We start from the raw sequence: 18,875 nt of genomic DNA on the forward strand, positions 1-18,875 counted from the left end.
GGGTGTTACCAAACTCCCAAATGGTATGATTTGGGTGGAGTATGAAAAGGTTCTAGGGATAATTGTACAGGCAGGTGTAATTCTATGAGCAATGCAAACAAGCTGCTAGAACAGCTCATAGGGTTCTGTCAACAATATAAAGGAACTTTTCCAGCAGGAAAAAGAAGTTATTTTTTTCAATGGTTACTTGTATGGAATACTGCATACAAGTTTTGAAATCTTAGTTTAGGAGGGACATATTTGTTGGTGAAAATGCAGCAGAAGAGAAGATAAAACACACAACTACTCTTCAGATTCATGATTCATCGTAAATTTAAAAAAAGGATGGTTACAGAGAAAATTTGCATTATGCCATAGAGTAATTGATCCTTCCAAAATCTTGCCAAACTTTCTTTTTTATGTGTATATTTCATTTATGGCAAACAGGTTTTTTCCTAAACAAGAATTTAATGGTACAGTTTCTTTTGTGAAACCACTTTATCAGAATAGTTTCCCTTTCCCTTACATTCCCTTTGTAAAAGAAGTAAAAGCATTTGTATGGAAAAATTAAATGTTAGATAAGGCACCTGCATATCCTTATACTGAAATTTTATAAAGCATTGATGGCGGTATCTGTCTTTTCTTACCTCCTAATATATTACAATCCTCACATACATAATATGAATTGGGCAGTCATAGTCAGTTGTATAGGTTGATATCAAAGAAAAGAAGATAATTGAATGTGTTTTTTTATCATTCTAACTGAACAAAAAAGGGGAGGAAAATACAGTTGAATGGCTAATGTTAATAATTATAACAGAGGCTATTTAAAACTGTGCTGGAATAAAGTAAAGCAGAGCAGAATAGTAGTAAGTGCATGGAAAAATATATTACAACAATGTTATTGTTGAATTCGGTGCAATCAAACAAAGTGTTAATTTGTACAACAATAGCAAAATGGATATTAGCTTGATGAAAGCGAGGCTGGATATCATATGCTGATAGAAAAAGGAATAGGAAGCAGCTCAAGGGAAAAAATCTATAGGTCAAATGGGAGGGGACTGGGAAATTTAATTTGTATTAAGTCAGAAATTTGCCTAATTTATTAATTCTGACTATTCCTTCTCCCCCCCCCACACACACACACAATCCTTAACTACAATTTTACTGTATAGTGAATGGTTGATGACATTTTTTCCATGGAGTTTCATGTTCAGAAACATGTTAGTTGCAGAAATCTTATTTTGTAATTTTGCTAAATCTCCATTCACTGCTTATAGATTAGATACATTTAAAGTAATATGCATTTAGGAAAAAGAAAAAAAAAGTAGCGGCTATTTTTACTATCTGTAGAGGGAACTTCTTGTTAATGTAATATTATTTATTTATAGGAAGAACTTATAGTACCAGTTATTTTCATCATTAAGCTTTAAATAACATAAAAAACATAAGCTAGAGCTTGTTTTTTATGTTATTCACCTCTACTATAATGATGAAAACAACTGGTACTATAAGTTCTTTCTATATATAATTTGCGTTGAATTCTTCATATAATGTATACGTATAGTGCAAAAGCATCAATAATACATAGCCAAATCTGAATTAACAGAATGTTAGCAAAACGGCATAGTTTTAAGTTATATCTCATATTGTGAATACCTTCACAATGAGTTGCCATGATATTGCACTGCTTCGAATAAGTAACGCTTCACCTGAGGAGAAGACTAATGTTACTTATTCTCAGATGGATACCACCATCCAGAAGGCACCGTTTCAGGGCTATTTGGCCCTTCTTTGGTGGGTGGGTAGGTACCCGAGTGATGTAATGATGGCAAAACAGTTATGAAGTATAACTCCACAATATGAGAGATGCCTGATGGTGTATGATGTGTTTAGACTATATGTATATATATTCTTCATATAATTAACAACACCTCTTCCATTCCCTCTCAGAAGTGAGTAGAAATCATAGGCTAAAACTTAATGAAAAATATTATTATGAATATTTTACTATTTATACTTCTGTATGTGTGTTTGCATCTTAGGCAATGTGTTTTTGTTTTTTTTTTGTGTGTGTGTGTGTTAGGTTGGTATGCAAGCAAAATGGTATAATTTTCGAAAATGATCTTCTACAAATCGGTATTAAAGCAGAGTTCAGACAAAACCTAGGCCGTGTGGGACTATTCTATGGAAATAAGACTCCATTCTCTTTTCAGAACTTTACCCCAACTGTTTCTTGCCCAGGGGACTTAGCATCAAGTATCCTTTCTGGTTTAGGATTTTATTTGTTTAGTATGTGTATCTTAAGAATACTGACTAACTAGTTAGAGGAGTTAATTTTATATTTTAGTTTGTTTCATAGATTTTGACTAAAGTAGATCAGTAAATTACATGATTTTAATAACAATTTTGGGAGCAATGGTGGATGAAGCATTTGAAGAATAGTTAATGTACTTTGACAAATGATCAGTCTAGATAGCAAGCAACAATTTTGCAATTTCAAACAAGCCATTTCAAAAAATTGAAAGGAAAGGAAAACTAATTGGTGGTATTAGTTTCTGTTTAATATCGTTGCTTATTTTAGAGGTAACAGATGTTAATTCAAAATAGGAGAAATTTTGGATAATATCTTATCTGTATCATTGAGGTAGAAAAGGTCATGGAAAATATCAATATGGAAAGGCAACAAATGTAGATGAAATCAGACCTGAAATGCTATACAGACGGTGTTATAGTGTTTTTTATTATCTTATCCAGAGGTTGTGTTCAAAGTTTCAGAAGGTTGGACCACGGCATTAATTACACCAATAGGTAAATAGAGCTGAATATGGAAATTGAGAAATTTTATCCCTTTTATTATACCAGATAAAATCTATACAAGTATCAACTAGAAGAGGGTTAAATTATTGCTGAATGTAACCTTGAGAAATAGCAGAGACAGGTTTTAGGCCAAACTAATTGCCAGGATCATTTAACAATATCACAAATTGTAGAAAAGTCAGGGGAAGTAAAAAAAAAATCTCTTTAGGATTCTTTTGATTTTGAAAAAGCATACAATAATGTGTCTAAGGTGTTTTTTTTTAACTTTCTGCTGAGTACTCAAATTTCATCCTAACTTGACAGACCTTGGGATAAGTATGCCATAACCTTAAAATTGGCAGGAAAAAATTGGAATTGTACACTTTTTGATGCACACTTTTTATTTTCAACCTGTGAATTAATCTTTTTTTTTATTAAAAACACTTTAATTACTTTTTTAAAATAAACCCTCTGCTATGCTTTTTTTTATTATTATTAAAAACCATTCACTTTTGGGCATTATCTTTACCATTGATGAGTGAAATCATTTCTAATAAACTGCATGCTGCAGTGAATGGTCTACACACACACACACACACACACACACACACACACACACACACACACACACACACACACACACACACACAATCTGAAGCTAGTGAGAGTTTCTTGGGGGACACAGATCAAATGCTGACAGTGGTGTAACGTAACCCCAGGAGCTCACATCTGGTGAGTATGAGTTTGCCAGACCCAAGGCCCTGAGCTGGATATCTTCATCTTTCTCTTTGTTGGTGATTCCTTTCTACTTCTGATTCTCTCTCAGGGTAACTCGGGAAATTTTTTTGGATGGTGCTGCATATAAGCCTCAGGCTTCTTCGCATCATGTGGAGGGGGAAGGAGCAGCAGTGCGTAGCACACGCTTCTTGATTAGACTGGGGTTCGAGCCCGTCACCACCAAATACGGAGGATGCGGAAAGGTTAGGGAATGACCACCGCATATCCCGGAGCAATATGGCCTTAGTTGCTAATGCTCCTAAAAACCAAACAAACAACAACTTTTGTCAGCATCATATGACTAATGATAATTTCAGTAATTGCATTGGAAAGAAGCTGATAATTAATTTTTGATTGCTAACATGAGATAATTAATATGCATTAATAGGCTTAAGAAATACTTTTTCTTTTTTTTATGGTTGAACTACTTCAGTAACAAAATAATTATGCTGATCCGTCATAAACATAATTAAGGAATTGATAAATTGGTATAGTTGTCACTTGTATAGCTTTTTTTTTAAATTAGGGGGAAAAAATAAAAGTGCTGGAATATTTTATCCTCAGGTGCATTCCCATCACAGGGTTAAGGGGAATAAGCAGTTTATATAAAAATGGTAAATATGAGGATTGAAGGAAGCATTGGAAAGTGACTTAGGGTTAAACAGGGTGTTTCAAGTGAGGTAGATGACACCCTTGACACTTTATTTTGGGGATCATTTAATTAAAAAAAAAAAAAAAATACTGGAAGAGTTCGGTGTTGGAGATGTAAAAATAGGGTCATTTTAGAGAATATTAATTTTCATTATAGAATATATGTTGTTAAATAGTATCTTGAAAGATGTTCAGGGATCTCTGAATAAATAATCTAAAGGAAACAATGAATGAAAGATTGCTAGTCCAGGACTGATTTTTTTTTATTGTACAGTGACCTGTACATCAACTGAGTATAAAGATTTGTTAATACCGGTAATGATAATAAAAATTAATCTCTGATTTACATTTCATGTACAGAGAAGATATTTCTTAGTAGGCTATACAATTATACTTTTGGCATAGTAGTTAAAGTTCTGGGAAACTTGTGTGTAAGAAATTTCATTTATCCAAAGTTATAAGGTTAGTATTTATTAATATCTATTATTTATCTCAGTATGCATTGAGATAAAAAAGAATATGTAGGGTGTTTCAGTTAAAAGGCACTGGGGTCTATCTTGCTTATTCTTAGCTTTAGGCTGTTTGTCATGTAGACTTCGAAAACTTCAGCCCAATTATGACAGATGTCATAGTTTGACTGAAACTTTTGAATTTGATCTTAAAATTTCAATAAATCTAAATTTTTATTTGAAAGAAAAATTCAAATACAGTTGAAGCTCTTTATAATGACCCTCTTAATGTCCCACACGTTATAACATGCTATGTGGTTGGTCCCAGCCACTTTCTCATTCCCCTTGGGGGGGTCGTTATATAGTGCTTCGACTGTATAACAAATGCAACTAATGACACACACATAAGCACTTATGTAATTCAGAGTAATTATATACCTACAGAGGCATAAGGCCAAGTATTTAAGTAACATAAGTTTGACTTCATTGTTATACCCCATAATTAAACACATCATTTATAATAAAATAATATAGTATGAACCAGAGCTGTAATGCTCAATACATTCTACATTGATATCAATATTTGTAAAACAATAAGAGAAGTTTACCTCAGTATAGTACGTAGAACACTTTCATATGATAATCCTGAAATTAAAACGAAAAAATAGAAAATCTTACATTAGAGTAACAAATAATTAAAAATCAATTTAACACAATTAAAAATAAGAAAATTAATTTAAAATGAGGAAGGAATATAGATTTGCAATTTTTTCGTTAAATTCTTTTAAATTAATTTTCTTATTTTTAATTGTGTTAAATTGATTTTTAATTATTTGTTACTCTAATGTAAGATTTTCGTTTTTTTTTTTTTTCGTTTTAATTTTGAAAAGTATCATACAGAAGTGTTCTACGTACTATATTGAGGTAAACTTCTCTTATTATTTTACAAATAAAATAATATAATAATAATATGATGGTGCTGAAGCAAATTACTGATAAAAGGATACACTGAATGGTACGTTGATGAGAGCTAGCACCACTCGATACATCCTATCCATAATTGGCTAAGGCTATATTTTTCTGTTTGCTATTTGCCAGTTAGTCTAGGTTCAAATACTCTAAAACTATAGATTCAAACTATGTTAAATTTAGCAGCAAACTGGCATAATAGCAGCTAGCCTGACAGATAGCAGGAAATCAAAAATAATGAAAGTCATTGCCAACTAATAATTTTCTTATAGCTTTATTTACTAGTGAAAAATAATTATGTAGTGAAAAGAAAAGGCGGGCACCTCCGTAGCCAGGTGGGAAGGAGCAGCAGTGCGTAGCACACGCTTCTTGATTAGACCGGGTTTCGAGCCTGTCACCACCAAATACGGAGGATGCGGAAAGGTCAGGGAATGACCACCGGATATTCCCGGAGCAATATGGCCTTAGACAACAAAAGAAAAGACTTTTGCCAAATTAAGGCGAGGAAGAGTAAGGATAGCAATACTACCCCAATTTTCCTCGACTTAATAGATTTTGAGGTATAAAATTTAGTTTATTATTATTATTATTACTAGACATAGTACAAGGAAGTCTGGTGCTTATGCTACACCATCCAAAAAAAAATTCTGAGTTACCCTGAGAGAGAGAGAGAGAGAGAGAGAGAGAGAGAGAGAAGAATGATGATATCCAGCTCAGATCCCTGGGCCAAGCCCATACTCACCAGATGTGAGCCCCTGAGTTAGCAAGCAGAAAGCAAAGAAAAAGCATATTATAAAGACACTTTCAAATTTAACGGCAGAGTAACTGCCTGTCCCTTCAATATATATGTATGTAATATTTTTATATGTATAGGGTGTTTCAATTAAAACGCCAGCATCTTGCTTATTAATATTGTAGAATATTCTTATTAAATTTAACACAGCACGTAGTACATGTGAAAAGTCTGTAATGCATAAAGGGTTAAAATTTAAATTTAAATCATAACTTTCCTATATTTCATGGCTGACCTGACAAAGGCTGAAAGTAAAGATTTAAAAGAAAACGATAACTTTCTGAGGTCGTGTAGGTATATATGACTGAGCAGAAGGTCTGTACTGTAGTGTAGTAATAAACAGTTTCAAATAAATATAATCTAAAGTATATATGGCATAAGCAGGCAACCCCAAGAAATCGGAAAGATTAAGGAAATAATCAAAATTAAATTGCACTAGTTACCCCATGTGTAATAAGTTGGAAACTAAGTTAGAGAAATAGTAAATTCATTTACAAATGTGTAATGGGGATAGGTATTAAACACATGAAGTAATGCATCCCAAAATAGAAAGGAATAACAAGCTTGCAAAGTAGCAATAAATAGTTGCCAAACTTTGTTTAGGAGAGAAAAGTGTTTTTTAGCAGAAAAGGAGTATCTCGAATATTACGTTCAATAAACTAATGGCTCACAAGAAATAAAAATATGGGAGGGTAGGAAAGCATGAAGAATACCGCAAAACATCGTGCTCAGGCAGTTTTGGGGTTGCTATTCCCATTAGCATTAGTTGAGACATATGATGCAAGAAGAAAGCAAGCTGAACAGCATCAGCCAAAAAAAAAAAAAAAAAAAATCCCTTCCCATTTCACCCATCTTGTCACTCCAAATGTTTTTGTTTTTTTTATGTAAACCCCAAACACAAGAGGTATTAGAACCTACAGTACTTAGTGCCGTGCTTGGGTTGGAGGTTGAGAAGATGAAAGAAGATATTTGTTGATATTGAACTTCTGTAGACTGTAAGTTTCAGGAAATACGTATGAAGGAAGGTTGTTCCAGAAAACGGCAGTTGAATGATTAAACGAGGAAGATGAAAAGTTGGTTCTGTGAGTTGAAGTTGGACAGTAAATGGATGTTGGCTGGTGGCTGCACGTGTTTGGACTGTTTTGAAAGAGAGATCGGGAATTACAGAAGCCAATTCAGAAGAACAGTGCCCATGGAAGTATCTGTAGAAAAGACATGCAGCAGAAACAGTACGTCGATGAGACAGCGAGTGGAGAGACTCTGTTAGAGATGAATCATAAATTAACATAACTGCCCTCTTCTGAATGGAATCAAGAAGCCTGTGAGAGGTTTTGGGGGCACCACTTCAGATGTAGTAACAATATTCCATTGTAGGGCAGATCTGCGATTTATACAGAGTGAGCAGCTGTTTGGAAGAAAAGTAACGCCGAGAGCGAAAGAGAAAAATAAGTTTTTTAGATGCAGAGGAAGCAATATTTGTAATGTGCTTGTGCCAAGAGAGATTAGAAGTCAGGGTAATCCCCAAAAGAGATATATCATTTTGCCTAGAAATCGGAGTGTCACTAAAGATAAGCATAGGAGCAGAAGAATCTTTTTTGTGAGATATAAGACAAGACTGAGTTTTAGAAGGGTTGAAATCAACTAAGTTGTCTTTGCCCCACTGGAGAATTACCTGAAGATCGGCATTTAAGGAATTGGTAACAGATTTTCGAGAAGTTGAAGCTGATTGAGCAGGGCAAGGTTTCTCAAAATGGAAAGTGGAATGCAATGTGGTATCATCGGCAAAACTATGGATAGGATTTCCAGTCAATTGAAGGTCATTAATATACAAGAGGAAAGATCGGAACCTTGGGGGACACCAGCATTAGTGGAGAAGTTAGAAGACAGAGAGCCATCTACCATCACCCTCAGTGAGCGATCAGAGAGAAAACTGGATAACCAATTACAAAAAACAGTTGACAAACCATAAGATGGAAGCTTGTTTAGAAGACGTTTATACCAAACACGATAGAAAGCCTTTGAGATGTCAAGAGCAACTACGTGTTTCACCGAACCTTTCCATTGAATTAGTCCATAAATGGGTATGATAGGCCAGAACATCACCAGTGGATCAACACTGACGGAATCCATACTGGTGATCGTTGATCAGACAAAATGTTTCTAGATATTGAAAGATATTTCAAGAGTTGGCAGTTAATTGATTTCTCCATTACTTTAGAAAGAGTAGAAGTAATTGCAATGGGATGATAATTGGATGGGAGGGATTTGTCACCCTTTTTAGGAACAGGCTGGATATGAGCAAATTTTCAAGCAGAAGGAAAAACACCTTTGAAATAAGAAAGTGAAAAAAGGCGGCAAAGAATAGGAGTAAGTTCAGGAGCACCGGTTTTGAGATTTCTTAGCGTTAAGATTCGTCAAAATCCTTCTGACATCATTTTGATGGAAGACCAGAGGAAGCACTGAATGGAGTGTGTTGGGAATGGTGGGAGGTGTTTTACCAAGATCATTAATACATGAGTTGGAAGGAAAATGGGATGCTAGCAGGTCAGCTTTACCCTTGGCTGAAGTGACAACAGAACCATCTGGTTTGGACAGAGGTGGGAGCAGAGATGGGCTAAAGTTGAGGCCAATAACTTTGGCAAGAGACCAGAATGCTCGGCTACCATTAGGGCAAGAAGCAAGTTTTCTACTCTTAGCCTGCTCAAACTCTAGTTTGGACTGATTAATAACTGCTTTACAGTTGTTGTGAGCTTTGGTGTAGTCAGAAAATGAAACTGAAGAATTGGAAACAAGGCAATTACAATATGCAACATTCTCTTGAACAGCCTTAGCACATTTATTCTAAAACCAAGGTTTAGATAGAGGAAGAGATTTTAAAGTGGAGTGTGGGATAATGAATTCCATTCCTACACGGATAATTTCACCGACACGATATGAGAAAACGTTGACATCAGAAGTTTTGAAACAGTAGTTGGACCAAAGAAAAGAAATCTCGCAGGTCATCCCATTTTCCATTCTTGTAATGCCAAACAATGAGGTTGGGAACTGCCATGAGATAAAGGCGCCATTGCAGAAGAGACAATCACCGAGTTGTGATCTGAGGTACCTAAAGGACCACTCACTTGGACTGTGTACTTAGAAGGGTTGTTTGTGAGAAAAAGATTAAGCGTGTTGACTATATGGTTAGGATTGTTTGGTAATCTTGTGGGTAAATGAACAATCTGTGCAAGGTCATTAGTAATTGTAAGAGGCTCAGCATCTCGACCTGCTGGGTCGGTGTAACTAGAAAACGGAAGCCAGCTGGAGTTGAACATTAAAATCACCAAGAAAAATTACCTCACTGATAGGAAAGTTCGACTGGAGAAAGTCAAGTTGTAAAGAGAGGAAGTCAAAGAGCTCCAAGTGATTAGTGGAGTTGGGCGAACGGTAGAGGCAACAGATGAATTTGACACAATGAAGTAGGGAGATTTTAAGCCAGAGGAGATTTCAAATTACCAAGTCTCTGACAGGGAATATCAGAAAGGACATATGCACAAGTACCACCTTTGAGGCGAAAGGAATCATACAGCGAATAGTTCAGGCAACTGAGATGAGCAGTAGTTGAATCAACCGATAACTGAGATTCAGTCAGAAAAAGTATATGGGGTTTGGCAGACTGCAAGTGGAAATGGACATCGTTGAGATTAGAATTGAGACCACGTATATTTGTGAAATGAACTAGGAAGTGCTTGGGAGGTTTAGATCTTTTCGCAGATAAGCTTGCTCTATTAGTTTTACAATTCGTGGTATATTCAATAGTAAGAAAAAGTGGGTGTGGCATGCTGTATAAAGTAATGAAATTTTTGGATATGGCATACGCATGGTAAGAATATACCTAGATTCTTGACATAATGTGGCCTTGACAATGCTCCCCGCATACACACTACTCGGACTCCCTCCAGTCACCAACTGGCAGAGTAAAGGTAGCAAGATTATACAATAGCTGATCTGGAAGCCTCCTAGAGAGTTAACAATAGGTTCGTTCCGGTGTACTAACTAGCGGCCGGCCTGCAAACACCGTTTTAGAGCTGTACCCTTGAAATGTAAGGAATATTGGTTCTAGCCACGTTGTTCATCATAACTTATACTGATGAACTTATGATGAACATTACGATGTTCATCATAAGATTAGAATTGAGACCACATATATTTGTGAAATGAATTAAGAAGTGCTTAGGAAGTGACAGTATTTATTTATTAGTTTTGTTGACAGTATTTATCCACATGCAGAAAGATTGTTTGGTGTGACATAAGCACTGGGAAAATAAAAATGAGAACAGGCGTGTGTTATAGGCCTAATAAATCTGATGAGTATAATGTGCAGTTGTGCAGAGAAATAGTGGGCTAGTAAATCAGAATGTCTTATAATGGGTGATTTTTAATTTCCCAGAGAGTTTGGCAGGGATGTTAATGACACTAATGACAGTATGCTGCTACACAGGATCTAGAAAATTTGAGCAGATAGGCTGAGAGGTGGCAACTGAAGTTTAGTAGATAGATTGACTAGAATTTGTGGGATGGTCACTCACACACTACCAAGTCTTTTGTGGATTTATTTGATGATTGATTTCTACAGCAAAATGTTTGGGAGGCAACTAAATGGAGTAATACTCTTGATCTGATTATCAGCAGACAAAGGAACCATTAGGTGGCAGTGTGGTGAAGTGGGATTTGCTCAGAGGTAACTACCATCAGGGGTAAAGGGAAGGGTTTCTGCTTTTGTAAAGGTGACTATGGAGATCCGAGACAGTATTTAAATTCTATACTGTGGGACCAACTGATGATGTTACCAAGAGCAAATTCAAATGGGAAGCATTCAAAGAATTAATCTTGGAAGCTACTAGGCTTTTCATACCAACTAAGAAATATTGTTTAAGGTTTAGGCCTAAATGGATGTCAGATGAACTAATTAGACATGGGACAGAGAAGAAAAATGCATGGGATACGTATAAATTAGCAGGTGAGATGGAAGCCTATGATAGATATAAGCTGGTCTGTAACCAAGTCATAAAGGAGGTTAGGCAGGCAAAGGCAGATTATGAGAAATCTTTGGCAAAGGATGCAAAGAAAAACAGCAAAGAGTTCTTTACCTATGTAAACTCTAGAAGGAAGGGGATGAATGAGATTGGTCCACTGGATATCAATGGTTGAACTGTTGATGATCCTGCTCAGGTAGCTAACAAACTAAATAAGTATTTTGTGTCTACATTCACACATGAGGAGTTATTCAGGGAGGGGAATGCCAGAAGTGAATTAAACTGTGGCAGTAAGTTAGATGATTTTGTAATAACTAAGAGCAAAGTGGAGTAGAAATTGTTGAAGATAAACATAAAAAATGCACCTTGGGTGGAGGGGATCTATCCAGTTATATTAAAGGAGGCAGCAAAGGAAGTAAGCAAACCCTTAGCCACAGTTATGAGAGCTTCTTTTGACTCAGGGGAGGTACCCATTGACTGGAGATGTGCAAATGTGACCCCAATTCATAAAGGAGGATCAAAGGGCAAAACAAGAAATTACAGACCTGTAATTTCTTGATAACTTTGATGTCATATATTTGGATCTTAGGAAGGCTTTTGATACTGTTGCACATGGAAGACTGCTGCACAAATTGGAGCAGTGTGGCACTGGAGGTAAATTGCTGCTATGGATAAAGGGATGGTTGAGTGGGAGAAGACAGAGTGGTAATCAATGGACACTGCTCTTCATGGACTAATGTTATTAGTGGAGTCACTCAGGGTTCAGAGTTGGGTCCATTGTTGTTTTCTGTATTTATTAATGATATTGATGGCTTAATCAGGCTTAATGTCCAAGTTTGCAGATGATATGAAGGTTGGCAGGGACTAAAGACAATATGCTGCTGCTGCAACAGGATCTAGAAAATTTGAGAAGATAGGCTGAGAGGTGGCAACTGAAGTTTAACATTGACAAACAAAGTACTGCATATGAGAAGCAGTAACCCCAGAGTAATGTATGAACTGTGTGGTACTACACTAACAGTGGTAGAGAATGAAAAGGACCTGGGGGAAATTGTGCAGGGAGATATGAAGTTTTCTGAGCAGTGCAGACAGTCTGCAAGAGTAGCTCATGGTGTCTTGATGATATACAGGAATTTTTCTGTTAGGGATAAAGTGATTATCCCCTTGTATAAGGCAATGGTCAGGCCACACCTTGAGTACTGTATACAGGTCTGGAGGCCTCATTTTAGGAAGGATGTAGAGCTGCTGGAACGAGTGCAGAGAAGGGCAACAAGATTAGTGAATGGAACAAAGGCTTAAGTTTTGCAAATTACAGTCTGGAGACTATGTACCTGCGAGGTGATCTGATTGAGGTGAATGGTTTGAGCATGCTCAATGCTGACGGGATTCTTCCTCTTGCTCAGAATAATCACCTGAGAGGTCATAAATTCAAACTGAGGAAAGACAGTTGTAGGATTGATGTGCGTAAGTTTGCCTTTAGCCAGTGTGTGGCTGATTGCTGGAACAAACTTCCATCTGTCATTGTAGAAGTTGATAGCTTAAATAGATTCAAGGCAGAACTAGGCAAACATTGAAAGCGAGTGGATGGGTGAAATGAGTTTTTTTTTTTAGGTGATGCTATTTAAGCTTGCTTTCTTGCACCATGTACCTTAAACTAATGCTAATGGTCGACAAAGCAGCCAGTAGCAATGTCATCATATGTAAAGCATTTTACTTTCATACATTAAAGGCTGAACTCATTTCTAGTGAAACATACAAGCCAGTGTCTCACTATAACAAAACAAAAAAGTTAATAGCTATCAACAAAAAATTAAAATTTAATATTAATAATTAGTTTTCCCGTATATAAACTTCATCCCAGTGTAGTTATGCATACAAATCTGGTAAAACCTTAGACCAGTTACTGAAATCTATCATTAACATCCTACGTGATAGCAGGATTATCATCAACAACATCCCTATTTTAAACACATAATAGCAATATATCTCATATATACAAACCTTTGATTTCAACAGCATATTCACCAGCATTGATTACACTAATTTGAAGCTTGTCTTAAATAATCTGTCAAATAAATACAAACATATAATAGATTAAAAAACTGACATATGGGAACAATTTATTGAATTTCTGCATTCCAACAACTATGTTTTTGATGGTAAACAGTCTACCAACAAATCATAGGTACCCAATGGGTAGCCCTGCCAGTTGTATCATTGCCAATCTATACTTATACTGGTATGAAATCTCACTGCCTACAGAAATCAGCATGTTTAGATACATAGACTATTTACTTAAAGCAAAGTTGCCCCAACTTCCTACAAATGCTTACCTGTAAAAAATCAATAATAACTTGGCTGCCAACAACCTGGATTTAGATATAGATCTTAATAACTCTCGGACGACTGTCAACGTATATAGCTTTATGCTTTGGCATTTTAATATCTCCAAAATGGTACATGCTAACATCACTTTGTCCCAAAGAATCAGAATAGCCACTATATGCAATAGCAAAAAATTCATAGTTAACATATATCAGAAATCTCTACAATAAGCTTCTAAGCAACCAGTTTCCTACAGCCTACTTATATTACCATATCAAAAAAAGCTCCCAGTTTTATCAAATATAAAAAGTACATACTTTTTATATCTTACATACATAGAAAACTTGTAACCCCCCCAATTGGCTAATTAAAGGAGTATATATATATATAATGTTAAGGGTAATATAAAGAACCATTAGAATAAGCAAATCAATCCAATAATAATGGCGCCTCCATAGCCAGGTGGGAAGGAGCAGCAGTGCGTAGCACACGCTCCTTGATTAAACCGGGGTTCGAGCCCGTCACCACCAAATACGGAGGATGCGGAAAGGTCAGGGAATGACCACCGCATGACCCGGAGCAATATGGCCTTAGTTGCTAATGCTCCTTAAAAAACCAAACAACCAATAATAATACCATCAGGGACCTAAGAAAACGCAAAAAAAAAAAAAAAAAAAAAATTTATCACTTTTTACCGACAATCTAGATGACTTCAACTGGGGCCAACCACCCAGAATGAAAGCAAAAAACGACAAGAGGTTCTCTGTTTCTGTAATGATCAATATATGCTAAGTAATTTAAATCTAAACCAAATATAAACCAGTATAGGCCGAATGTAAATCGAATATAAATAAATAAAAGATGATAATAAAAGTTAAGAAAATTTAGAAATATTAGAATCAAAGGTGAGAAATATAAGTAAAATATAAAAGTAAGCATATATTAATCATCGTTGACCCGACAGAGAACGTAATTTAATGATTAAAATAAGATTAAATATATAATACATACTACATATTGACCGTATCTAGGACATAATGTAATGGTCGTCAAAATAATATGTGGTGCCCCCTATGTGATGGATGCGGTAAAAATAAATAATTAAATTAACGCATAGAGAAACATGCAGATAGTAAGAAGAAAAACTAATCTTCACGAGCATTAATCTTGATAACTTAAGTCGTCCTCCAGAAACTATATTTAGAAAATAAAAATGCCATAAAGGTTGATTTAACCTATTGGCATTCTCTAATAAAATTATTCATCTTTAATAATTATGTGTATGACGGAACATTGTTATACTTGCAACTGACTGGCACCCCTATGGGAAGTCCAGCATCAAGCATAATCGCAAACCTTTATCTACATTATACAGAAAGAGAATTCCAAGATAACCTACTTATATATAGATACGTAGATGATCTATGTGTTTTTAATTGTCCACATTTTGTCCAGGATTACAGTAAATTATATCCAGTAGAACTTATATTGGAAAAAACTAATAGTTCCGATACTATAGCAAATTATCTGGATCTTCATATAGAAATATTCCATAATAATAATATAGACATAAACATATATAATAAAAGAGATGCATTTAATTTTAACATAGTCAGCCTTACAAATTGGAAATCTAATATATCAAAATCAGTGCATGCTAATATAATTTTATCGCAATGTCTAAGGATTGCTCATATCTGCAATAGTAATAAAAATTGTTCAGCGGGCTTAACAGCATTGTACGGCAGGTTGATCAATAATAATTTCCCTATCGCTTACCTGAAATATCATTTCAGGAAAGCGATAAACATAATTAATTTCAAAAATTTGTTTTCTGAACCTATTGTTTTAATATAATTTTCGATATAATCGTTATATTTAGTGCCATGTATATATGTAAATAGGATACACTTTGCATTCTTGGTGTCTTACGGCATAGAAAACTTGTACCCACCGGCTTGCAAGTTACAGTGTATCATTTTTTTTTTTTTTTATAAATATATAGTTAAATTCATTTAAATTTACTTATGTTCACGCTGAGATAACATGCAAATTCAGCTCAGGGTCCTACTATAGGAATGGGTTTGCGATCCCGGGCATACCCGAGCCACAACTTATATCTTGTAATGTCTTTAAACTGTCCTACACTCTTTATTTTTATTTCTCCGAAATTATTAGGGCAATCCGAGGACGTAGGAGAAACTATTTCTTATCTATACTACTATTTTTCGCCTTTGTGGAGTTCAGGTTCTATTATTCCTACTCCTTTAGTTTTTCTTCTTACTATCTGCATGTTTCTCTATGCGTTAATTTAATTATTTATTTTTACCGTATCCATCACATAGGGGGCACCACATTATTTTGACGACCATTACATTATGTCCTAGATACGGTTAATATGTAGTATGTATTATATATTTAATCTTATTTTAATCATTAAATTACGTTCTCTGTCGAGTCAACGATGATTAATATATGCTTACTTTTATATTTTACTTATATTTCTCACCTTTGATTCTAATATTTCTAAATTTTCTTAACTTTTATTATCATCTTTCTATTTATTTATATTCGATTTACATTCGGCCTATACTGGTTTATATTTGGTTTAGATTTCAATTACTTAGCATATATTGATCATCACAGAAACAGACAACCTCTTGTCGTTTTTTGCCTTCATTCTGGGTGGTTGGCCCCAGTTGAAGTCATCTAGATTGTCGGTAAAAAGCGATAATTTTTTTTTTTTTTTTTTTTTTTTTTTTTGCGTGTTCTTAGGTCCCTGATGGTATTATTATTGGATTGATTTGCTTATTCTAATGGTTCTTTATATTACCCTTAACATTATGGGTGTATTGCATGATTGCTTGCAACTGCATTGACTCATAAATATTATTTGCATATTAGTTACAGTTATTGTCGTTTTAACTTTCTCTCTTTACTTTTTTATCAATAATTATATATATATATATACACACACACACACACACACACACACACACACACACACACACAGGGTGATTCACTACCAGTGCGACAAACTTGCAGGAGGTGTAGGGGGCATAAAGACGAATCGGAATCACATAGCATTACAGGGTCCGAAATGCCTTCGTCATGCGGTAGAGGACGTTGAATGGGAGGTCGCGTGAACAGTGATCCCGCTGGAAGTCAGCATTTGTGAACCAGTTCCCGAGGCAGTAGGATGGAAGAGTATTCAAACGTTGAACTGGCCGGCATGTGCCTCGCATATGGAGCTGCGGACTGTAACAGGCGTGCCGCTCTATGCTTGTACCAGGAACGTTTCCCGCACAGGCGTGCTCCTCATCATACGATTTTCGAACGTGTGCACAGAAGGTTACGTGAGACTGGTTGTTTCACTAGAGGTACCATGAATCAAGAGCGAACGACGAGGACGCCAGACAATGAGGAGAATGTCCTACGTCTTGCAGAAGACAATCCGAGTAAGAGTACTCGAGTGATAGGCCAACAATTGGGTATTTCCCAATCCACTGTAAGGAGGATACTGTCAACAAACCAAATGAGTTCATACCATCTGCAACGTGTCCAATCATTGGAGCCTGCAGATGAAAGTTTTTGTCTTCACAGAGCTGTAAGGTCATCATATTGCATGAGATATTGTTTGCATCGTATTGCTTGAAAATAGACCCCAAAGTAAGTTTGGAATATTATCAGTTTTTATGCCAGATTATTCAGCTTTTAGAAATGAATCAGTCCAATTAATCTATTTACTTAAAACCAATCACGTGATAATTTGGACTAGTACTTACATGGAGTGAAGTGTTATTCTTAATCCTATATTTTTTGTGTAGATATTGTTCATATCCTGTTACTGACATTTTAAGCAGTTGATATACAGTTTGGTATATCAGCTGCTTTTGAGCTTTTATCTTCTATTAAACAAATTAACTTTATGTTGAATTTCTTTGAATGAAAAGTATTATTGGTCAGGTACCAGTGTCATGTCTTTTATTTGATAAATATAAAGAGCTTGACTTCATTTTAAAAAAGAGTTGAACATCCAATATAAACCTGCGGAACCAGTTGTGGAAGCAGGTGCTCAAGTACAGCAACAACTGAACGTTGAATGTATTGAAGACTTCAATGAACTGCCACTTTTGACAATGCAATTTCTGTAAGTAAACAGATTTTGTTATCTTTTGATTGCAATTATTTGCATTACTTGGTACAGTGATACAGTATTAAGAATAGGTGATTTGAGAATTTAATTTGCAGGTATAGGGCAGTGTTGAGAAACATTTGAAAGGTAGGATGAAAATTGAAAGTACCTCTAAATTTATCTAGACATGGACATTTATCTAGGAAAATTATCTAGACATTTCTCCTATCCAGGAGAAAATACACGAGAGCATGGTCTGTGCTTATAAATGAGAGAGAGAGAGAGAGAGAGAGAGAGAGAGAGAGAGAGAGAGAGAGAGAGAGAGAGAGAGAGACTGTTTACAGTCTATTTAAGTGTATTCCATAATAATTACATGTGATACTCTTAAATAGAAGAGGTGCAAGAATATTTGTTGATGATAGTAAGGCAGTGTTAGATATGTCAGAAACTATTGGGGGGGGGGGGTAGACATGCTAATAATTTAACAGTGGTGAAATTGATTCTTGTGCTGTTTCAACTGGGACATGATTTTGTGGGAATTACAAACTATAAAACTGTTGTGGATACTGATGGGACATGCAGATATGGGCTGTTTAGGTTATTAAGGCCAAACAGGTGCACATATACAGGGTGTTCCTTTATTCATCATTGTATTTATCTGAAGAACATAAAATATAGTTTAGAAATTGACATTTGAACTATATTTAGCAGTGTTGGGAAATTCATGCTACAATGTATATTCACTGTGTTCTTCATGTTTATGTTGCAGTTGGAGTGTGAAGAACATGCTCCAATGTTTCCTCAGACACAGAAAAAATCGTCTTCAGCCCCCATTTCCTCAGTGAATAAGAAGTTATTGATGCGACTCAAGCTTTTCTCTGCACTATCCAGCCAAACATTTCCAGATTTGGAGAAACTGTGTCAAAAAGTCCAGGAACTTTTTTGACATGTACCATTTACTTTTCAGCAGTTTCATCTGTCTG

General features: G+C 35.4%; 1 protein-coding gene across 2 annotated transcripts in view; it reads left to right on the forward strand.

Moving 5' to 3' along the window:
• Nucleotides 1–18,875, forward strand: part of LOC150077411 (AP-2 complex subunit alpha-like) — a 588,904-nt gene that overhangs the window by 416,444 nt on the left and 153,585 nt on the right. The window contains exons 20-21 of one of the 2 annotated variants that reach the window (XM_090386478.1): nucleotides 2,066–2,238; nucleotides 17,784–17,907. The exons of the other annotated variant lie outside the window; for it this stretch is intronic. Of the exons in view, the coding sequence (XP_090242604.1) occupies nucleotides 2,066–2,238; nucleotides 17,784–17,907 (297 nt within the window). The remainder of the gene's footprint in view (nucleotides 1–2,065; nucleotides 2,239–17,783; nucleotides 17,908–18,875) is intronic. 2 annotated transcript variants of the gene reach the window in all.

This window comes from Mastigoproctus giganteus, chromosome 12 (genome assembly GCF_048544385.1).
Source record: "Mastigoproctus giganteus isolate SK-2022 chromosome 12, ASM4854438v1, whole genome shotgun sequence".
NCBI lineage: Eukaryota > Metazoa > Arthropoda > Arachnida > Uropygi > Thelyphonidae > Mastigoproctus > Mastigoproctus giganteus.